This window comes from Crinia signifera, chromosome 4, assembly GCF_055691185.1.
Source record: "Crinia signifera chromosome 4, ASM5569118v1, whole genome shotgun sequence".
NCBI classification, from domain to species: domain Eukaryota; kingdom Metazoa; phylum Chordata; class Amphibia; order Anura; family Myobatrachidae; genus Crinia; species Crinia signifera.
Window position 1 is genome coordinate 54,286,193 of NC_139220.1, and position 24,936 is coordinate 54,311,128.

The following is a 24,936-nucleotide window of genomic DNA, read 5'->3' on the forward strand; positions in this document are numbered from 1 at the left end:
TTTATTACTTGCCATTTCCTGCATATATTTCCTCTTATTTTTTTACATGGTTAATGAGTATAATGTAGATTTGCAATAAACCTTTTGCTATGCAAATGTGTGTCATTGCATACTTTGCTTAATTAAAGGTGTGCCTTATACAGTATATACTGTAGCACCGTTATTCGGATTGGTGACTGAAATGCATGCCCCGTGTGGTACTATATTATTTGGTACTATGGCCCTTATTCTGCTTGGTGCGGCCGGAGCCGCATATGCGGCTCCGACCGTGCAGGCGAATCCCCGCCTTCCATGCGGATCGCCACGGCCGTCCGTACGCGGACATGTGGCGGTCCGCATGAAAATGGCGGGGGAGACGCCTCCACCATCTTGGAGCAGCCCCCTGCATTCGATGGTCGCCGACCATCGAAGGCAGGGCCGCACGCTCCACCAGCTCCCGCAACCATAGACCTCACGGACACTTGTCCGTGTGAAAGCATGTATGGGGGCGGGCAGCTGACATCCGGCGATGTCAGATGCCCGCCCCCAACACATGCGTCACAGCCTCATTACCATGCGTACGCCCCGCGTTTGCATGGGAACGCCCATGAAACGCGGGGCGTGTGCATAGGGAAATGAGGCTAAGTAGCCCCTCACGCCCCTATCCACCCCCTTTGCGGCGGTAAAAAAAATTGTGCGGCGATTTCGCCTGCACATGCGCAGAGTGCCCTCTGCACATGCGCAGAGCGAAAACATCGGCGGAACGGCCGCAAGCGGCCGTTACCGCTTAGATCTGAATAAGGGCCTATATTATTTGGTACTATGGGCCTTATTCTAGTTCACTCTTTCTGACAAAATCCTTCTTAGAGGGACAAAACCATGTGCAATGCAGGGGTCAGATGTAAAATGTGCAGAGAGAATTAGATTTGGGTGAGTTATTTTGTTTCTGTGCAGGGTAAATACTGGCTGCTTTTTTTTTTACACTGCAATATACAGTAGATCTCACTTTGAAGTAAAACCCACCCAAATCTAATTCTCCCTGCACATGTTACATCTGCCCTACCTGCAGTGCACATGGTTTTGGCCATCTAAGAAGGATTTTGTCAGAAAGAGTGAACTAGAATAAGGCCCTATATTATGTGTTTCCATTCTGTCACTCTCAGGCACACCTTAAGCTTACCTCTAACATTACAGATAAGTAAATTGGGGCAGGGGCTGTGGCAGGGGGCAAACACAGGATTTTCAGAAAGGGGTTTCCAGAGGGGCGGAGCAAAGCATGGAGATGGACACTTAGGTGACCCAGTATATGCCGGGTCGGTTAAAGTATTATAGATAGACCAAATTTATAAAAATAATAATAATAATAATAATTGTGTGTATATATATATATATATATATATATATATATAAACAAAAGGATATATAGCGCTAAGACAAAGGTTCTCAGTCCAGCAAAAATAAGCCTATACCATAGGCTAATGTAGCACAAAGTCCCAGTTTGTTTGGACTGCAGCTCCCTCATATAGGATTCCTGGGATCCTCAGGAATAATGGATGTCTGTAGAAAATATAAGAACAGAGGGGCGCTCCATAGTGCATAAAACAGTTTATTTACATAAAAGCACACAGCATAAATGATAACCAGCCAGTGAGTGCTCGTACCAAAGTAATCCTCAGTGTGGGCTGGATACCACAGGGTTCAAAACATTAACCAAGCCAGGCAAATCTCCAACCTTTATCCGGAGCAACCGTCAGGAACTCACAGCCCACGCTGCTCTCCCCTCCAGGGGTTACACAGCGTGCCGGGAACCTCGTACGGGAACAGATGGAGGAAGGACAGCCTGGACAGCGTACAGCATGCAGCGAGCGTCTCCGTAGCCACGCCCCAACGCGTTTCGTGGAACACTTTGTCCTTCCTCCATCTGTTCCCGTACGAGGTTCCCGGCACGCTGTGTAACCCCTGGAGGGGAGAGCAGCGTGGGCTGTGAGTTCCTGACGGTTGCTCCGGATAAAGGTTGGAGATTTGCCTGGCTTGGTTAATGTTTTGAACCCTGTGGTATCCAGCCCACACTGAGGATTACTTTGGTACGAGCACTCACTGGCTGGTTATCATTTATGCTGTGTGCTTTTATGTAAATAAACTGTTTTATGCACTATGGAGCGCCCCTCTGTTCTTATATTTTCTACATATATATATATATATATATATACACACACACACACACACACACACATATATATAAATATAAAACAGTGTAGACCCCTGGGCATAGCAAAGTATTGGGGCCTCTACCGATCCTCCAGCAGTAGTGGTGGGTGAATCTTTGATGTCCCGGGGGTGGTAGGGGGTATTATATCAACTGCTCAGCATGTAGGGCCTGGATCAGTAATTTCCACTAATTACCCCTTTACTGTACAGATGGTGGGAGATGGAGTGGGAGAAGGGGGCATTGGGCTGAATAAAGGAGCCCTGATACATAACTTCCAGGGTTGTACAGGATGTTTAATATGCAGAGGAGGGGTGTATAGTGGAGTGGGCTTATTATTCATAATTTTCTGGTGGGAGGAGAGCTTGCTTGACTGCAGATATCTCCAGTTCCCAGAAATAGACTTCTTAGATTTTATTGGAAATAAAACTAGAGAATCCCACCTACCAAATGCTATTGGGTACTAGGGGATCAGAGCTCAGGAGGCAGATACATACCAGGTGTGTAGAGCTGGAGCAGTAACCAGCTGCTTGAAGGCAGATATCTCTGGTTCTGGGAACAGTAGAGACAAGCTCCTAGTGTCCCTTAAAGGGGGAGAGTCCCAGCTTTTGAAATATACCCTCAGAAAAACTATAAGTCAGACAGAACCTGAAATCTGACTGGGAATAGCAATTAACAGGCTTGGATGGGGACCACTGCTTTGAAGTCAGATATCTCCAGTTCCCAAGGGCCGATTTTTAAAATTCTTGTACCAATAGAAAGAGGGGACCCTCAGCTTTCAGCCTAGGGTCCTTAGACTCCTGGGGGGGGTTCTGGGTACCCAGAAACCCCCCCTGTGTGTGCTACTGGGCTGTGGCCACATCACAAAGGGTGTGTCTAGAATTGAAAATCACTAGGTTGTCCCTTATCTGCTTATGGTTCCCTTCATAGCATTATCCTACTGCAGAAATGGCTGCAGACTAGCAATTAACATACATACCCAAATTCCCCAAATCTGTAAAATGCAGAACATATTGTGACACTGGGACATAGACCGCAAAGTAGGATTATACCATTAAAGTAAAGGTTGGACAATGGACCTTATTTTGGTCCATTCGCATGGCCGTGTGCGTTCTTACGGGGCAGATGTATTTTCTTTGCGCAAGCGCATTTCCCATACGAGCAGAGGGCGGGGGAGCGTGGAGCGGCAGGGCGGCTCATGAGCATATGGGAACACCCAGCGTTTCATGGGTGCCCAGCGTTCTCATGCTAATGGGCCGATGATGCGGGTGCACCGGATGTCAGCTGCCCGCACACTCAGAATGTGCATGCAGATCTAAGGTTGCTCTGAGCAAACTTAGAACTGTGTGCACATTCCGCATCATTCGATGGTCGGCGACCATCGAATTATGTGAGTGTTCCCCCGCAGGCTGCGAATGGATGTTCATGTAATTTGATGTTCATGTAATCCATTTGAAGCCAGTGCGAATGTACGCACCTTGCGAATGGTGGGCCGGCGTACCACCATTCGCAAGGTGGGATTCTGGTTGACTCGCAAGGATGCAAATTCGCATCCGAACAGATCAAACAGAATAACCCCCAAAATTTCTCCAACTATAGCTCATTTTGGTGAAACTGACGCTGAATACATGGCATACCTCCCAACTTGTGCTCCTATTTATTATGCCTAGTGTTTTATATTGGAGAATATTGGCCTAGGTCACTTGTTGCCATAGATATGAGGGTATCGTGTCTGTAAACCAGGAGAACCCGTCAATACATTCATGTTTGACGTTAGATTTATCTTTGTGATGATTTTCTTTTTTTTTTCTAGAATCCTTATTAAACTTCAACAAGAAATAAACAAAAAAGAAGAAAAGAGAGGACTATTTACGACAAGGTAGGCCCTGAGTGGTTTGCAAATACATTTAAAAATACTCTTCTACTAGGAATATATTACCAGATCTTTTTGTATGCAGATATACAGTACTGTGCAAAAGTTGGTTATGGTATATTAGACTTACAGATCTACAGTCAAAAGGTTGACAACTATTGGTCGACCTTCATATGGATGACATGGTAAACAGTCAAAAGGTCGACATGGTCCAAAGGTCGGCAGTCGAAATGTCGACATGTAAAAGGTCAACAAAGGTCGACGTGCAGTTTTTGTGTTTTTTGTTGTCTTTGTCGACATGGACACCTTATAAGTGTACTGCATCCCCTGGCATGACTCGTTGCACTCGCTATGCTACGGGCATGGTACATCACTGCGCTCAGTATTAGAATCTAACTCTATACCCAAGCCAAGAGGATGATAAAGTATGAACAAAATTTACAAAAAAATCACGAAAAACTCACTGGCATTGGTCGACCTTTTTCATGTTTTTCCCTTTAGTTCCCCTACAGATTGATATCAACACAACGTAACAGAATAAAAAATACATAGACCTGTATAACAGGATGCTCTTGCTATATTAACAGGGATCAATGATTCTTCCTGAAATGAGAGAATAGGTCTTTGTCCCTCCGCAGGGAAATAGACCACAAAAGAATATAATTGTGCAGCACCTTTGATAAAACAATAAGGGTTAATAGATCCTTGCACTTACAATTTAGTGACACATATAAAAGCATGAAAGATTATCCCACTGGCAAGCTGCTATACTGGTAGACCACAATCTCCCTCAGAACTCCTGCAGCTCGTCCGGTCAGAAGATGATGATATGGATCGTCCAAGTACAGGTACAAGCCAGATGGGCAGATGGGATACACACATTTAACGCGTTTCAAGCAATATGCTGTTCGTAAGAAGTGTACCTAATGTCCCATAGTAGCTCACATTTATACGAGGGGGGTTTTATCAAAGGTGCTGCACAATTATATTCTTTTGTGGTCTATTTCCCTGTGGAGGGACAAAGACCTATTCTCTTCCAGGACTCATTGTTCTTTATGCTGAAGGTAGTTCTTAATGGCACTGGTTGTGTGTTTAGAGTTTCTGTAGAATAAATTTGGAGCCAATCAGATGCCTTTCTGATGGTATAGCATGATGGATAAGTACAGATATAGCCACGCTCATCGTTGCTGGCCATGGGCGCTCGTGCCTGTTTGGTGCCTTAAAGTCGCAGCCACAATGCTGAAATGCTACATGGGGAATACACTTGCATAGTGGGGGAGGGGTTTGCACACATGATTGCACACACACGATAACACAGTCACACATTTACATCACACTCACCGCGGCTGCAGAAGACCCGCATTCCAAATCTGGAGGAGATGACACAGCTTCAGAAAGTGAGTAATTAGTAATAATCCTCAGGAGAGGGGGTTGGGGTAGGCACAACCGCCAGGGTGCCAGGGCAAGTCCTAGCAATTTCTAATAAAAATAACAATTTTAAGAAATATCAGACTTGGAGGTGTGCGAAGAGACACAGGGCGGGATGTATCAACGCTTACCGTCGCGCTGACATCCCGTTTTCGCTTCCGCCGACTGTTCGTGTGATGTATGAATAAAGTTTCCGATTCTTGTTCATGAAAAAACTCCGCCGGGTTGAAATATCGCGGAGTTTCCGGCGCGCAAGATCATCCCATAGCAGTGTATTGTAGCTGAAGCGGTGTGTTATGTATTAACACTCGCAGCGCTCAGCTTTTTTTGGACATAATTCGCCTTGTATTGCTGGCGAACTGCAGTTGTGACAGTTCAATTATTAAAGTATAATGTATTTTTACAGTGTGTTATTTACCTTATGAAAACAGGTTGTGCTGTGGGATGTATTTTACTTGTATGGGAGGCAAGATTGGTTCTTTTTTGGAAGGTGTGAGGCACAGATCATCAGGGCTAGGCAAGAGGCAGTGAGGTGTGAGGCACACTGCCTCAGCCCTGATGATCTGTGCCTCACACCTTCCAAAAAAGAACCAATCTTGCCTCCCATACAAGTAAAATACATCCCACAGCACAACCTGTTTTCATAAGGTAAATAACACACTGTAAAAATACATTATACTTTAATAATTGAACTGTCACAACTGCAGTTCGCCAGCAATACAAGGGATAAGTCAAACAAAAGCTGAGCGCTACGAGCCGGGGAAACCCAGCCAGCAGCAGGACGCATCTGCGCATGCGCACAAAAAAAACAAAACAACGAAAAGATTCCGACGGAGGTCTGCATTACCGCAGACCTAAGAAACAAGGGAAAAAATCATACATAACGCGGAAAACTCCGCAAAAAGCCTGCGAAAACAGCACGAAAAAAAGGACTCCACTTCACTACAGAAATGCGAGTATTGATAAATCCCGCCCACAGTCATTTCTCTAGTGATTTTCTGTCCTGCAACTGAATAGCAAATCTCCACAGCTGCTGAAATAACGCCATGGGGTTTTGGAATTCCACACCCTCAATTAAATATCCTGCTATAACTACATTTTAACCAGTTGCCTGATGCGTCTATGTCAGAAACACCCATTGGCAGTGCTGGGAGGTGATCTTTCTGAAGTCGCTGGACTCACAGTGCCCTGCCCGTCCCTCTGATCTTGTGGCTCCATCAACTGACTCATGACAGGTGTTGCTTTCCTATACCTCTTCTCTGGCCACAAACAGCCTGACTAGAAATCCTACTAGGATCAGGGCAGGATTTCCCACTAGGCACATGAGGCACGGCCCAAAACGCGTTGGTGAGGAGGGAGCACCATCTACATTGTCCAGGGATCCTTGTTGCCATTTTTTTCATCTGTAAGGCAGATCCTCCTCATTCTCTAACACCCTGGTGAGTTTAGGCAGATGAAAGGATTTCCCCTTTTTTGGGGCAATTTTTTATTGTTTTTAATCCATGTATATAGGCTGGAGGCTATATTTGGATACCATTTGTTGCTGAATAAGTCTTTTTTTACGTGTGATGCAATTGGAGTGTCTCATCTGTCTGGGTTTGGAGGATCCAGGACTAAGGACTGAAAGAAACCTATATGTGCATATAGGGCATAGCTATAAGGTAAGCCCTATTCATCTGGGGACGTGGGACCAGGTGTGGATCTGAAAGATACCGTTATATGCAAATAGGGCTTGGGAAACAGGTCAGTGACACAGATTGGGTACTGTGTATCTGCCTTTATACCCTCCCTGTTGAGCCCTTTTCTTTGACTTGCAGTCAGCAACTGAAATACTATTGATCAAGATTGAAGAATCTTCCTCCACAGGACAGCGCGATAGTCTCTACCTTTTTGTGTACAAATTGTCTATTTGGTGTGGTAACCTTTGGTAAAGACTGTGCGGCAGTCCAGGGGCGCAAGTGATTTCCAAGTTCTCTTTGCTATAAGGATCACCCACAAGTCTAGGCTGAATTTAGCCACATCTGTGCGATACTCAGAGGGCCCAACCCAGTTGTTGGCTACTCTTTTTTCTAGACAAGAATTCCTGCAAAAAGAGTAATAGAGTAAAAGTTTAATAATTTGGGACAGTTATAAAAAAGAGACTTGACCGTCTCTTTGTCAAAAAATGTTCCCAAAATTGTCAATTTTGTTTACCAAATGATGCTAGCTGCTTAAACCCGATTCAATGTATTTTTATTATCAAATCTGTATTTATTGGTTAATAAAAATATACTGAATCGAGTTTAATAGCGATTATTTACATAATGTGATCACATAAATAAGCTGTACATTTGATGCATATTTTTGGAGAAAACATTGGCCAGTTAGCTGGGTAATCGTCCTTAAGTAAAAAAAAAAAACGTAATAAAAAGAGTTTACAACCTACTGTATGTTCTCATTTTAAAAATAATTATAAAAGTGTACAGTACAATAATAAAAAAAAAAACAATACCCATTAATAGTCTTTAGTAACCACAAGGCATTTGTAAGATACAGAACAAACAAAAAAAAGGAAATTACAACGTTTCCGTTACCCACTCAGTTCTGATGCTTAAACCACCTACAGAGAAAACCTTTTTATTTTCCTTTTATACTTCTTCTCAGGCCGGAAACTCAGAAATTTCACCCAGCAGGCCAATTGCATTACCCTAATATGCAAGGAACTTCCAATGCAAGTAAGTGAATGTTTCTTCTTAACCCTTTGAGTGCCAATTGAATTTGTCAAAATAGGTGTGAAAATTGGCAAACATCATAATGACCTATAGGGGAAAATTTTCTAAAAAAAATTAGTGGAAAAAAATCTTATTTTCGTATTCTTAATGATGGGACATTCGTATTTGTATTGACAAATACGAATGTCTACACCATCGATAGAATACGACAGGAATCACCATTCAAAAGAATGGTGGTTTCTGATTTACTAAGCAGCCGTTTTGAAAATACGGCTGCTAATTAGTGTGAAACTGCCACGAATATACGGCAGGAAAATACACCTTGCTTTCCCTGTCTATTTGGCAGAGGCCTGCACGGATCAGTCAGATCCGTGCAGGCTTTAGTGTAAAAAAAAAAAACAGCGTGGGGTCTCCCCACAGCTGTTACCAGCACCAGGCTGAAAGAGCCGGTAATTAAAAATCAGGGAACCCGACAAATAGGGGTTCCCCGATTTTTAACAACCAGGTCCGGGGCTGGTTCCCAAAATACGGGGGACAAAATGAGTAGGGGTCCCCCGTATTTTAAGAACCAGCCCCAGGCCAAACCAGCCAGCAGGGTAATGCCACAGCCGGGGGAAGACTTTTTATACAAGTCCCCCCGGCCAAAGCATTAACCCCCTGACCGGTCAGCCTGGCCAGGGGCCCTGGGGGAGTGGGGACCCCCCAATAAAGGGGTCCCCCCCTCCAGGACTTACCTGACCAGGCTGATGCCTGGTGCTGTCCTCGATGCCCCTGGGCGGTGGGCATCGAGCTGATTTGAATGTAAAAAATAGAATAAAAATCTATTGTTTTTTACTGTGGAACCATGAGTCCCAGCAAGGACTCATTGTGGAGAACCACAAGTCCCAGTCTGCGGGGCATTAAAAGGTCCGCTGGCACTTGTAGTTCCACAGTAAAAAAAATAGTGAAATAAATACACACTGACACACAATAAAACTTTAATACATCCAAAGCCCATACATACTGATACTTACCTATCTTGAGCCCGTAGGTAGGTCCCTGGGTCTTGGTCCGGTACCTTGTCCTGCTCCATGCGGGACCTGTGGAAGGAAATCCTACTCACCCAGGTCCTCCATGGAAGGTCTGAAGTCTTGATCCGCCGTAGTCCTGGACTTCTGTCACCTTCTGTGACACGCCGGCGACTCCATCGGCTTCCCGCATCCGACTGTCAGAGAGGCGCAGAGATCCTTCATCCTCCGCGCCGCTCATCAGAATAATTCTATTGGCCGCTTAGCGCGGCTTCTGATTGGCCGCTAAGCGGCCAATAGAATCATTCTATAGAGAGGCGCGGAAGATGATGGATCTTAGAAGGTGACAGAAGTCCAAAACTACGGCGGATCAAGACTTCAGACCTTCCATGGAGGACCTGGGTGAGTAGGATTTCCTTCCACAGGTCCCCCATGGATTTCTTTGGACCCGGATGGATGCCGCCGACACAGACGCCGCCGACAGAGATGGAGCCGACCGCCGACATGGAGCAGGACAGGGCACCGGACCAAGACCCAGGGACCTACCTACGGGCTCAAGATAGGTAAGTATCAGTATGTATGGGCTTTGGATGTATTAAAGTTTTATTGTGTGTCAGTGTGTATTTATTTCACAATTTTTTTTACTGTGGAACAACAAGTGCCAGCGGGCCCTTTAATGCCCCGCAGGCTGGGACTTGTGGTTCTGCAAGTCCCAGCTTGCGGGGAGGCTTGCTGGGACTCATAGTTCCACAGTAAAAAACAATAGATTTTTATTTTATTTTTTACACTCAAATCAGCTCGATGCCCACCGCCCAGGGGCATCGAGGACAGCACCATGCTTCAGCCTGGACAGGTAAGTCCTGGAGGGGGGACCCCTTTATTGGGGGGTCCCCTCTCCCCCAGGGCCCCTGGCCAGGCTGACTGGTCAGAGGGTTAATGCTTTGGCCGGGGGGACTTGTATAAAAAGTCTCCCCCCGGCTGTGGCATTACCCTGCTGGCTGGTTTTGTCTGGGGCTGGTTCTTAAAATACGGGGGACCCCTACTCATTTTGTCCCCCATATTTTTGGAACCAGCCCCGGACCTGGAGCCTGGGGCTGGTTGTTAAAAATTGGGGAACCCCTATTTGTCGGGTTCCCTGATTTTTAATTACCGGCCCCTGCTCTTTCAGCCTGGTGCTGGTTACAGCTGTGGGGGGGACCACACGCTGTTTTTTTTTATTTATTTATTTATTTTACCATTTTTTTTACACTCTGCAGCCTGCACGGATCTGACTGATCCCTGCACACTGCCTACACTAATTCGTATTAGCGGCCGTATATATGGCCAGCTTATACGAATTAATACGACATCGGAGGGTTACAAAGCAGTCGTATATGACTGCTTTGTAAATCCCCCTCCGGAACACCACTTTGCATACGAGGTAGGCAGTCGTATTAATTCGTAGCAAGAATACGAATACAATTTATTGTATTCGTATTCTTAGTAAATTTCCCCCATAATGGTTACCTAATATAGGAAATGTAGGGGATTATTCTGGTTGATTCACAAGGCTGCGAATTTGCAGTCTTGCGAGTCCACAAAACCCCACCTTGCGAATGGTGGCCTGGTCGCCGACCCATTCGCAATGGCTATTCCGTTATTATTATTGTTAGTAGTAGTATTATTAGTATTATTATTATAAGCCAGCTGTGCCAGATAGTCCGGCCTTGGTCACAATTAGCTCCTCATTTCGTCAAATGCAGTTTTACCCTCCTGAAGACCTTCACCCACACTTCATCAAAGGACCTAGTCCTGCACTCCAAAGAATTTTTACTTACTATTCAATGGAGAACGCCTACATTGTGGATCACATAGATGGGGGGGAATTTACTAATATGGAACTTATATTTCATATGGGATGTTGCTATGGGCAACCAATCAGAATCGACTTCTTATTTATTTAGTACCTTCTAGAAGATAATAGCATACACTCCAACATGACCCATTCCATTAGGTACAAAATGCTCTGTTCCTGGACTTCCCTGTCAGTGGCAGTTACAGATGTGAGCCTGCAGCACAGTCCAATATTCAAAAAGGGGAGCCACACCTACTGCCATCCCAAACATCACTGTCCTGGACTCACTGTGACCCCCCTCTTTGAATTTTGGACTGTGCTGGAGTCCAACCTCTGTAACTGCCACTGGCAGGGAAGTCCAGGAACAGAGCATTTTGTACCTAAGGGAATGGGTCATGTTGGAGGGTGTGTATTAGATAGTATCTGATTGGTTGCCCATAGCAACATCCCATGTGAAAAAGAACTCTCATCGTAGTAAATTTCCCCCCATGTGCTGCTCAGTGACATCTTAATACTGATATACTGTAGTAAGGTGTAAAGTCTTATTTCTTTTGCAGACGCATCAGAAAGCTGGGATTCAGACTCTGATTCATTTGTAAGTTTTACAACTTCTACTTTTCATGTAATAGAGACTAAAATAGAAATAGAAATTAGCGAGTTCTACAAAAAATAAAATATATATATTCTGTGCTCTCAAATGGGGTCTGTACTGTATGTAAACACATAACTCCCACCCGCAAAGTACCACTGCCGAGCTTTCAAAAGTTGGGAGTCATATAAACATATGCTAATATCCATCTTATTAACAGAAACTGTTGTACTTATTTTTCTATAAATACTAATGCACATCTGTCACCTATGTATGTTAATTTATGCAGATATGCAAATTGGGACATATTTATTAGAATCCGCATCTGAGATGCAGATAGGATGTGATGAATTTGCACCAATCTGCAATGTGATTATTGAGTACATTGTACTGATGTATTAATTATCGCATGTAGGGACAATGCTTGTGTGAAAGCTCTGCCCCTGCTGATCCCTCAGCACAAGTATCATTATCAGCACTGTGTTTATATGTGTCTGCGCATGTGCGGTCCAGTTGCTCCTACCTGTCTTCCCCGGAAGGGTCAAAAAATAATGTTGATAAATACAGTAAGTAAGAGATATTTATGAAAGCCAGTGGATTAAGTCGGTGTATAATGCACACAGCAATCATTTCCTTTAGTGAAGTATACACTTAGGGAAATATTACTTATTGAGGTGACTTACCCCAAACAGAAACAAGTAGAGCACAGCGTTAACAGCTTCTGGTGGAGGCCGGGGGATGGTCGCATGCACATGGAGCTCCATTCTTCCATCCACGGAGCTCCACCACCCCCAGCTTCCGGAGCCGCGTGGCGGCGGCAGGGGAGGAGAGTGAGAAGGCAGAGGAGGCGAGCAGAGGAAGGAGGCTGGCAAGGCGAGCGCCGGGCAGAGAGAAGAAGGCTGGGAAGAGAGAAGTGCCGAGCACAGGACGCAGCGACACCCGGCCTCTGGTGGGCAGCACTGCAGCCTCTGGCTGCACCATCACCTTCAGCCCCTGGCAGCACCATCAAGCACCTTCGGTAGAGGGCCAGCAGAGATGCACATTCAGTTACCCCCCCCCCCCCGGCCTCACTGACTCTCCCAACCCCACCCCCACCCACCAACACCACACCACCACCACCCACGCTGGCTCTCCTTACAGGAAGATGGCCTGTTGAGCCCTTGCAGATAGCGCCGCAAATGGCTGCCTAGGAACTGTGCACTCAGTCATGTAACCCCATGTCTCCTGTGTGATAACTGTACTGTCTCTACTATAACTGTACTGCCTATGCTTAAAGTGTACCTACCTGGCTGCTGCAAAGACCAGTTGCGCCGCTGACAGCTGCCTAGGCGCTGAGCAGCTCGGCAGGTATGTGTTCCCCGCGTCTTTCCTTATCCCCCCTTTCTTTATCCCTCAGGGTACATCAAATCTGTATGTGTTTGTATATCTGTCACTGTTGAACTGTATCTAACTGGCTGTTGCACAGCAATCCAAATCAAATTCCTGGTATACGCAAATATACATGTCCAAAAAAGTTGATTCTGATTCTGAAATAATGCTGATGTACTGTAATATAATTGCAAGTGGTGGACATAGTTGCCCTGCCTTCACAAAATATCTTGAAGACTTCTCAATGTCAGGAATCTCTCCCAGACTACTGTAGGTACTCCATGCCAGAAAGAGCATTGGTGTCACCACATATGCTTGGTAGAGACTGAACACATCCCCAAAGATGTGTCCTCATGGGGAAAAGGGTCATATGACGTCTCACCCTGTAAAACGGGAGCAGGGATAGATTGCGGCAGCGAGTCAGTGTGAATTCCCTGAAGGTGCCAGATGCATTGCAACTAATATAGAAGCAGGGGGCGCATCTTGTGCTCTGTGCAGCAGCACCAGCCGAGCCACCCTAGTTACAGTCCTGAGGAATAGACCAACCTCTGGATCAGCCCACTTTTACAATGAAGTTCGTGAGCTGGGAATTTGATGATGTGTTTCACAGCGAAAGCACTGCACCTTGTCCTGCCTCCTCCCACCTTTGTTCAGGGATATTCCCGCAAGTACTGTAGTAGTGGTGAGACATTGATTTACTTAGTGGGAGCTGCAGTAGCTGTAGGGATGTGATTATTAGAAGAGTGCAGTAGCGGAAAAGAGGCTGCACCACCAGCCACATTTAATGAGACATTAGCTATAATCATCACTACAGGAATCTGTAACATAATAGAGCCATCTTCTTGCTTGTCCCTGAATACTCAGAGCACTAATTGACCTCAGCACAAAATTGATATAGTTCTACCATAGCGGCACCCATGCATAAATGTTGAAGATAAAAATGATGAAAGGTTAATAACTCTATCCAGCTATTTTTGAGTTATGACCTACATTGCATTTATAAAATGCTGTAGTGGTTTATGCAGAATGAGTACCGTGACAATAGTCAGAGCACAGTATTGGCTGTGCACATGCATAGAACTGTTCAAGGACGCGTATGAAACCATGCAGAGTTATAACAATTGAGAGTTACAATGGTGTCCAGGAGGCTTACGATGGAATGATTGGATGGAGCAAGTAAGAGATATTCTGTCATTAGTAATGTTCAGTAAGGCCCTTATTCAGATCTGATCGCAGTACAAATTTGTTCTCAAAAGTAATACAAGAAATGTTCAAATTCCCCCTAGCGCTTTCAGATAACGGTACTTATGAGTTATCTGGGCGTCCGATTTTTTGATTGTATGCCTTAAGTTAAGGCATACAATCAGATGCGATGCGATATCGCATCGCATCGCATGCGACCATCGGATGCGATGACCCGATTTTTCCATAGGAATCGATGTTAAAATGGACTGAGTCCATTTTAACATGGAATTCAATGGGAAAAGGGGTCCTTTTCATACCCCTACTATCCAAGTGGGCATGGAGTTGGATATAAACCTGTGGCGAGCGTAGCGAGCCACCAAACCCGAAGCGTGGCGAGCGAAGCGAGCCCCGCGAGGGGACGGTATTCTGTGTCCCCTCGCGGGGCTCGCTATGCTCGCCACGCTTCGGGCTCGGTGGCTCGCCACAGGTTTATATCCAACTCCATGCCCACTTGGATAGTAGGGGTATGAAAAGGACCCCTTTTCCCATTGAATTCCATGTTAAAATGGACTCAGTCCATTTTAACATTGATTCCTATGGAAAAATCGGGTCATCGCATCGCATCGCATCCGATGGTCGCATGCGATGCGATGCGATGTGCCCGATCCGACCCGATTTAGAAATCGGGCGCCCAGTTAACTCACAAGTACCCAGATAACTTACACTAAAATGTATAGGTAAGTGTCCTTCTAACTTGTGCAGTAAAGTCCTTGAAAAGTTCACAAGAATACATCTGCAATCAAAGTCAAAGTCCTCCAATGTATGATAGGAAGGAAGATATGTCCAAAGTCAGTGCTTCTACAAAGAAAAATAAATAGTGCAATACAGCTTTGCTGGAAAGGGATAACAATTTTTATTTATGCACTCACAATTTCAATGTATTATAAAAACAGATAGTCACCAGCCGGTGATAAGGTGGGGAGGTTACACCCAATCTTTCTCCAACGATCCTAAAGGCTCCGGAACCTCTTTGGTCGAAAAGGAGATCAGGGGGCACCAGACAGAAATTCCTCCTCCAAAAGAACGGGTGATTCTACCAGCCACGGGAACACCTGCTTAATGCATTTCGGGCCTTCAGGTCCTTCCTCAGAAGCATGATGTTTCCCGTGGCTGGTGGGATTTAAATAGCAGAAAGGGCGCCAAAAGAAACTTACGTTTCCAGACGCCGGCCCGGCACTAGAACAGGAAGTGGAAGGGGCTACGCAACTTTTGCGTTCCACCCCGACTTCCTGTTTGCGTTCCAGAGACGGAACGTCACTTCCAGGCATCCTGTAGACGCGGCTGACAACGAAAGTGGAACATGTTTTCATTGCGCTCCACCTCGTGTTCTTCCTGCGTTTCAAGACCCGGAAATTCACATCCGATATTATGTAAACATTATATTGCACATCTCCCGTATATTATTTACATTCTTTTTTTTTTTTTAAATATACATATACAATTATTCCTTATAAGACGTTCTCTTCCAGTCCTTATTCTTTTTTGGGGATCAATTCTTCATAAAACTTTCTTTGATATACATCCATTAATTTAGGAGTGGTCCCGAATAAGTCCATATGTAAAACATTTAAGAAGGAGAGAATGGGGATGTCAGTCTTAATACATATAATATATACAGTTATAAAAGTAACTAGACTAAATATACTAAAAAGCAGATATTAAAAAGATATTAAAAACATAAAGATAAAAAGTACTATAAAAACCATTTTCTCTCGAATTCACTATTGAGACCGTTTGGCACCAGGGTATTAAGTTTAAAAATCCATCTCATTTCACACTGTGCCAAATGTGTGTCGACAGTTTTATTGCGCCATGTTGGGGTTATGATTTCTAGGCCACCAAAAAACTTAATACAGCTATCTTTTGAATTGTGAATCTTCTTAAAGTGGGCTGGAACTGTGTGGGTTTCTAAACCCTTTCTTATATTGTACACGTGTTCCGCTAGGCGTGTTTTTAAGTTTCCGCCTAGCGGAACACGTGTACAATATAAGAAAGGGTTTAGTAACCCACACAGTTCCAGCCCACTTTAAGAAGATTCACAATTCAAAAGATAGCTGTATTAAGTCTTTTGGTGGCCTAGAAATCATAACACCAACATGGCGCAATAAAACTGTCGATACACGTTTGGCACAGTGTGAAATGAGATGGATTTTTAAACTTAATACCCTGGTGCCAAACGGTCTCAATAGTGAATTCGAGAGAAAATGGTTTTTATAGTACTTTTTATCTTTATGTTTTTAATATCTTTTTAATATCTTATTTTTAGTATATTTAGTCTAGTTATTTTTATAACTGTATATATTATATGTATTAAGACTGACATCCCCATTCTCTCCTTCTTAAATGTTTTACATATGGACTTATTCGGGACCACTCCTAAATTAATGGATGTATATCAAAGAAAGTTTTATGAAGAATTGATCCCCAAAAAAGAATAAGGACTGGAAGAGAACGTCTTATAAGGAATAATTGTATATGTATATTTAAAAAAAAAAAAAGAATGTAAATAATATATGGGAGATGTGCAATATAATGTTTACATAATATCGGATGTGAATTTCCGGGTCTTGGAACGCAGGAAGAACACGAGGTGGAGCGCAATGAAAACATGTCCCACTCTTGTTGTCAGCCGCATCCACAGGATGCCCGGAAGTGACGTTCCGTCTCTGGAATGCAAACAGGAAGTCGGGGTGGAACGCAAAAGTTGCGTAGCCCCTTCCACTTCCTGTTCTAGTGCCAGCGTAAGTTTCTTTTGGCGCCCTTTCTGCTATTTAAATCCCACCAGCCACGGGAAACATCATGCTTCTGAGGAAGGACCTGAAGGTCCGAAATGCATTAAGCAGGTGTTCCCGTGGCTGGTAGAATCACCCGTTCTTTTGGAGGAGGAATTTCTGTCTGTTGCCCCTGATCTCCTTTTCGACCAAAGAGGTTCCGGAGCCTTTAGGATCGTTTGAGAAAGATGGGGTGTAACCTCCCCACCTTATCACCGGCTGGTGACTATATGTTTTTATAATACATTGAAATTGTGAGTGCATAAATAAAAATTGTTATCCCTTTCCAGCAAAGCAGTATTGCACTATTTCTTTTTCTTTGTAGAAGCACTGACTTTGGACATATCTTCCTTCCTATCATACATGGGAAGACTTTGACTTTGATTGCAGATGTATTCTTGTGAACTTTTCAAGGACTTTACTGCACAAGTTAGAAGGACACTTACCTATACATTTTAGTGTAAGTTATCTGAAAGCGCTAGGGGGAATTTGAACATTTCTTGTATTCCATTTGTTGGAAGGTGGGGAAACCTTCATATTTCAAATTTCCAGCTGCATTCAGTGATCAGCGCAAGAGTGGTATCAAACAACCATTTGTTTTTTCTTGTTCTCAAAAGTGGCAAAACCATGAGCACTGCAGGTGGGGCAGATGTAACATGTGCAGAGAGGTAAATTTGGGAGTGGTGTGTTGAAATCTAAATTGCAGTGTAAAAATAATGCAGCCAGTGTTTACCCTGCACAGAAACAAAATAATTCACACAAATCTAACTCTCTCTGCACATGTTACATCTGCCCACCTGCAGTGCACATGAGTTTGCCCATTTTGAGAACAAATTTGTACTGCATTCAGGTCTGAATAAGGACCCAAGTTCATACGCATGCAATCCTGGAAATTTTGCAATATACCCCTAAACCCCTGGATTAGCCGATATGTGTGAAAAGGTTACAGTATGTAAATATAATAAAATACTATGTGACAGATACATGTCTGCCAGTAGCACTGTGCCTGATTGTTTCACTCCCAATCTTCTTGATTGATATAGATAGACAATAAGACAGATACACTATTCATCTTTTACCATTTATTGTAGATAAACTTTGAGATCTTTTGACTTTCCCTCCTTGTGCTGTGCTCAATTACAGGATGATGATGACTATGTGGAACCAGATGAAGATGATAGAGATTACGAGTCCCCCAATCCAGATGATAATGATGGTGGTAACAGTGATGGGGATTATGAGCCACCACCATCCAACATAGAAAATTGCCTAATCAATCCGCCAAAAACAAAGTTAGGCGACTCAGATTATGCTGGTTAGTCATTTGCAAATACATGCAGCTTTTATAATGGTAGATTTAAGAAGGTTATAGTTATCTATTTGCCACAGATGTTGCTTGTTAGAGGAATTTCATGGATCACGCTTTGTGGGTCCTCGCTGCATACCAATGTTAACTTGTGCGCTTTAGCAATGGGGAACCCGAAATGTAAACTATTACCCTGCTTCCAGCTCTTTGATAGGACACACTCTTATTGGAGCCCATGTCTAGGGTTATCATAACAGCAAGAGACAAAAGGGACTGGGGAGAAAGAAGGGAGCTGAAGAAACAGAAGGGGCTGGAGCTGGAGAGACAAAAGGGGATGGAGACACCAAAGGGAATGGAGAGAAAGAAGGGACTGAAGCTGGACAGACTGTGGGCCAGATGTATCAAGCTTCAAAAAGTGATAAAGTGGAGAGTGATAAACAACCAGCCAATCTGCTCCTGTAATTTTTCAAACCAAGCCTGTAACATGGCAGGTAGGAGCTGATTGGCTGGTTGATTATCACTCTCCACTTTATCACTTTTGGAAGCTTGATACATCTGGCCCAGAAGGAAAGGGAGATACAGAAGGGGGTGGAGCTGGAGCAGTGTTGCAAATAAGGGGGTACGGCGTGGTACGGAGTACCTGTAAGAAATATGTTGCAGGTACGCAGTACCACTTACCCCTGATCCACTGTCATTTCTATTTTCATTTTAAGTCTAAATATAATGCATCCGCAGCCCGCCCACCCAGCGTTATGATTGGTGCTGTATGCAGCTACCGGCTACTGCTGATTTAGCCTGTCACACTGACTGGCATCAGCAGCGCCGACAGCATGAAGAGCAGGCTCCACTATTGTAAGCACAAGCTGCCTGGCTCTCCCCCAAGCAAGAGCCAACCCACCCCCAGTCATTCCCAGTTTCTCATTCCCTGTCTCCTGTGTCCACGCCTCTATTGTCATTTAGTCACTCCTCTAGCTTTGTGTGACCACGCCCCCTGATGACACATGACCATGCCCATTTTTGGTGGAGGCTATCAGTACCACCAAGAAAAAATTCTACTTGCACCACTGAGCTGGAGAGATAGAAGGAGATGGAGATACAGAAGTGACTGGAGCTGGACAGACAGAAGGAGATGGACAGACAGGAGGGGGTTGAGCTGGTGGGATAGAAGGTGGAGAGACAGAAGGGACTGGAGCTGGACAGACAGAAAGAGATGGAGAGACAGAATTGTCTGAACTTTGGAGCCGGAGAGACAGAAGGGGCTGGAGCTGGAGAGAGAGACGGGGCTGGAGCTGGAGAAACAAAAGGGGATGGAGAGACAGAAGGGACCTGAAGAGACAAAAGGGGCTGGAGTTTTAGAGACAGAAGAAGCCATGTTTATGCAGAACCTGTAACAGCTACGGGATGACTCTGATGGCTCTGGACCATGGGCGTTCGCAAGGGTACTCTGGCATTCCCATGGGTATGCGTGCGGGCCAATGCCTGCCAGGCGTGGGCGGCTGACGTCACAGTAATTGCTGCAAGCAATGAGTTCCAGATTTTATTGCTCTAATGGCGAAGAATCATCTTCTTAATTCAGTATGGAATTTATTTTCCTTGAACCTCAGTATATGCCCGCGTGTCCCACGTGTAAACCGGTTAGTGAACAAATCATCTCCCAGTTCCATATGATTCCCAATCCTGTATTTGATCATATCTCCTCTCAACCTCCATTTTTCCAGTGAAAACATATTCAGCCTGGTTAACCTATCTTTGTATTCTAGTGATTTGAGACCTTTTACTAGCTTAGTCGCCCTTCTCTGTACCTGTTGCAATTCATTTATGTCATTTTTAAGGTGCGGTGGCCAGAACTGAACACAGTATTCCAAGTGTGGTCTCACCAATGCCTTGTAAAGAGGCACGATCACATTGGCTTCCCTTGAATCCATACCCCTTTTAATGCATGCCAGTGTCCGGTTTGCTTTTGCTGCTGCACTTGAGCAGTGTTTACTATTACTCAATTTTTTTTATCTATGATGACCCCCAAGTCCTTCTCTACAGCAGAATTCCCTATAATAACTCCATTTAGCCTATAAGTAGCTTGTTAATTTTGTTCCCATAATGAACTACTTTACATTTATCAACGTTAAGCTGCATTTTCCACCTATCCGCCCACGTTTCCAGTTTATTTAAGTCACTTTGTAGTGTTTCCACATCCTCTCCTGAGTTCATTTCCTTACTCGATTTCGTGTAGTCCGCAAATATTACAATTTTACTCACTATGTCACTTCCTATATCATTAATGAATATATTAAACAAGGTGGGTCCCAATATTGAACCTTGTGAGACTCCACTTTGGACCTTACCCCAGCTGAAATGTATGCCATTTACCACCACTCTCTGTCCCCGATTGAGCAACCAGTTTATAATCCAATTACAAATTATATCTCATAACCCAAAATTACCTAGTTTCATAAATAACCTTTTATGAGGCACTGTGTCAAAAGCTTTAGCGAAATCAAGCAGTATTAGTTCCTCATAGAAGCTAATTAAATTTGTCTAACATGATCTATTTTTGATGAACCCATGCTTACTTCCTCCTGTTCTAAGAAATTTTGGATACTATCTCTTATTATTCCTTTTAATATTTTCCCCACAACGGATGTAAGGCTGACTGATCTATAATTTTCAGGGTTAGTTTTGTTTCCTTTCTTCCATATTGGTACTATGCGCCAGAACCTTGGTACTGTCCCCAAGTTTATTGATTCCTCAAACATCAGATATAATAGTAGTGCTTTGACAGAACTTACTGTAATTCTTTTAGTATCCTAGGATGTATTTCTTCCAGGCCAGGAAATTTGTTACTTTTTAGGTTCTGTAAGCTACAGTATGTTTGACTATTTCCTCACTCAAACATACAGTTTAGAAGCAATCAAGAGCCGAGCATTTAATCTATGAGAGATCTTCTGAAGATTCTTCCCTTGTAAATACTGCAGCAAAAATTGAGTAATTCCGCTTTCTCTTTTCCTTCTATTACCAGGGTACCCTACTTATTTTTTAGTGGTTACAATATTTTCCTTCCTTAACCGTTTCCTGTTTATTTAACTGTTACATTTTTTAGGATTAGATTTGCTATCTGATGCTATTTTACGTTCAGTCTCTAATTTAGCCATCTTGACTGTATTTTTAAATTTCTTATTATATTCTTTGTATGTGGCAAATGATGTCCTATCTTGTTTAAATGCTATAAACTAATTTCAGAAAGACTTTAATTTCCGAAGGCAGGAGAAATCATGAAATCATGATTTCTCCTGCTAGCAGCACCATGGGAGGGGATGTTTTAGCGAACGCATGGTACCGAGGGGATTCGGGTTCAGTGGGGCTGCGTAACGGAGATCTTAAGCAGCAATCTTTGGGGAGAATGTGAGAAGGAGCAAGTGCGAAACTTGGTGAAAGTTGGCTTTGCCGTATAAATGTTTGCCACTTTATAAGAACTCGTACAAACTCTTGCACTACATACTTTTCGAAGGCTGCTCAATCTCCCCCCTCTTATGTCTGTTCAATTACTTTCTTTAGTTTTGTTAACTACAGTACAGGTAGCTTTGATTCTGTATTATTTAGCACAGCTCTGATCATTTTCTTTATCATATTTCAGACAGGCCAGTCCCTGGGAATTATCCTAAAGGTCCACCTAATCCTCCTACAAGACCTGAATTTCCTTTATTGTCTGCTAGAGGCAAAACCGTAAGTTGTTTTTGATGTGTTAAATCATTTCACAAATACTGCCAGAAACTGCTGTGGTTCAGCTTTTCTCTGTGGGTTTGCCCTATAAGGTCCAGTGGTCTAAAATGATCTCTAAAATGACTATCTAAATGGGTAAATATTATAGCCTGCAAGCTGTAGGATTTCGGAGATTCAGCAGATGCTGTACAGTAGATTTGAAGCAACATTATTTGTAGAGACAATTCAAGGTTGATTTGACCTTTTAAGTTATTGCTCCTTAAGGCTAACTCACCAACACTTGCAGCAGCTGCTTGCATGCAGACTATTAGGAGCTATGCTGGGCTTTGTTTTTAATAGCGCTGCTGCTGCCTCTGGGGTGTGATATTTAGGGACAGTGGATGGGGGCCCCTATGTAGTGAACGTGAGACAACCACCCCTTTCACTGCACACCTTTCACTGCACCTTTAATCCAGCCTGGGATACTCCTCATTTTGACTGAGGGGGACATGTATCACACCTTGGATAGTTGGGAGAGGTAAGGTACCAGCCAATCAGCTTCTAACTGCCATTTTAGAGGCTGTGTTAAAATAACCATAAGGTGCTGATTGGCTGCCATTTATCTCTCCCTGTTTTATCTCTACTCCAAGGTTTGATGCATTTCCCAATATTTATGATGTATATAGGTACTGGTGTATGGATCATTTAAGTAAATAGCTATTGTGCATTTTTTATATATATGTATATTTTTAATTTATGTATTTAAGAAGTATAAAAAGACCACTAAAATTAAAATCCGATCGGTATATTATACAGAAAATGATACTAAACCACCACTGCCAGTTTCCCTGAATATGACAATAGAAAATCAGATTGCATATATCTGCATAATAATTCTTAATAGAATGTCAAACGTCTCATGTTATATCATTGTATCAATTGTAACATGGTCCCTTTAGATTCATTTACATTTTAGGTTTACTTGACTTTTATAATACAAATCAAAATATATATCTAAATTAAAGTTAAATTAAAGTTTTTATTATTTATATATATATATATATATATATATATATATATATATATATATATATATATATATATATATATATATATATATATATATATATATATATATATTCCTCAGATCTACAGTAATGGATCAATCCAAGTAGGTGCGAGTTGGGTCCTGCGAGCCATGCTCAGGGTGAGCTTGCACTGCAAATTAAGGCCTTATTCAGATCTGATCACAGTACAAATTTGTTCTCAAAATTGGCAAAACCATGTGCACTGCAGGTGGGGCAGATGTAACATGTATAGAGCAGTGGCGCACGCAATGTTATGGTTTTCGCCTGGGCTCTGGGTGATACGACAGCTGGCAGGAGGAAAAAGGTCAGGCGTGAGCCCGCAGCTGGGACCGCTGTTTAGAACGGCCACAGCGAAACCTACACTGACTCTGTTGAGTCCCCCGGGCAGATGGAATACCCCTGCAAGTGCTAGGCTTCGCCTGTAGCCGCCGCGTTCGACAGAGCCAGTTAGGCCGGCTCTGACCCCGATGCAGCCAGGTGTTAGGTAAAGACAAGAGGTGAGCAATCGCCAGGGGGTATCTCAAAAGGACCGTCTTACTACAAGGGCCTAGCTGGGAATATACCCCTGACTACCGGCACCGGGCCAAGAACGGGGAACGGCGACCCAGTCGCAGACACAAACAAGGAAATAGGGAATCTCGGAACAGGGACACCCCGAGACTGCGATTCCCCAAAACAAGGAGTAGCTAGAAGGGAAATACCCCTGCCTACCCAACGCTAAGGTGACAGACAATAACCAAAGAGGAAGGACAACAGAAATGATACCGCAAAGTAACAGCGGACCCACGGAGGGGTACAGCCACGGCGGGCCAAAGATGGTATAAGGAATAACCAGCAGGCTCCAACGGAGCACTTACGTGACCCACAGGCAGATTGGTAACGGGGACAGGTGCAGGCTCTGGCCCAGGACAGGATGATGATCCAAGCAGGCTGGGAGACAAGAGAGCAGGAGTATACACCAGGACACTTCAAAGACTGGAGCAACAATGCTCCGGGGACCGGGTAATCAGGCTTATGCTATTACTAGCAAGGAGCTGAGCTGCAGAGGATATATCCTGGGATCCAAACAGGAGACTGGAACAAGGGACCAGGAAGCGTGGCTAGGAGCAAACAGAAGTTCCCTGCAAATGCAGCAGGAACTTAAACAGAAAGCTATCACTGGCAGAATACTGCAGGTGAGCCTGCCCTATAAAGGGCTCAGGTGATTAATTACACCTGAAGATTCAGGGAGCTCCCAGGCTAGTGCTTGATTAGCTTAATATCTCACAGCCTAGTGAATAAACTAAGCTCCCAGAACACAAAGCTGTAATGGCAACAGACCTGCCACTGGAGGTCACCAGTGAGTCAAAATGCCAAACAGAAACTGACAGAAAACAAAACAGACTGGTTCCTGACAGTACCCCCCCCTTGAGGAGGGGTCAACAGACCCCAAAATCCAGACCTCCAAAAATTAAATGTATCTGGATTCTGGATAACGGGGCAAAGGCAACAGAAAGGTGAACACAAGCTAAAACCACGGCTTGTCTCAGTGCCCCCCCTTGAGGGTGACCACAGGGCACAACCAAAAAGACAAACAAGATGATCCAGGAAAGCGGAAAAAGATTAATGCTTCTTTTTCTTTTTCCTAGATTTTGATGGAATCAGCAGTTTAAGGCCCCACACATTATCAGATCTGATGGTACCTTCTATCAAATCACAGCTATGGGTTACCAAATCAGAAACAGAGTTGAAGTCTCGATCTGAGGAGATCATGAGAGTCTTTTTAACAGATGGAATCTCAGAAAGGGAAGAATGTCTTAATTGGCCATAGGCAGAACTCTTATTGGATTCCCCAG

General features: G+C 43.8%; 1 protein-coding gene across 1 annotated transcript in view; it reads left to right on the forward strand.

The window, feature by feature from the left end:
• Positions 1–24,936, forward strand: part of LCP2 (lymphocyte cytosolic protein 2) — a 103,896-nt gene that overhangs the window by 38,827 nt on the left and 40,133 nt on the right. The window contains exons 5-9 of the mRNA XM_083181777.1: positions 3,999–4,064; positions 8,130–8,200; positions 11,596–11,633; positions 18,155–18,326; positions 21,949–22,037. Of these exons, the coding sequence (XP_083037903.1) occupies positions 3,999–4,064; positions 8,130–8,200; positions 11,596–11,633; positions 18,155–18,326; positions 21,949–22,037 (436 nt within the window). The remainder of the gene's footprint in view (positions 1–3,998; positions 4,065–8,129; positions 8,201–11,595; positions 11,634–18,154; positions 18,327–21,948; positions 22,038–24,936) is intronic.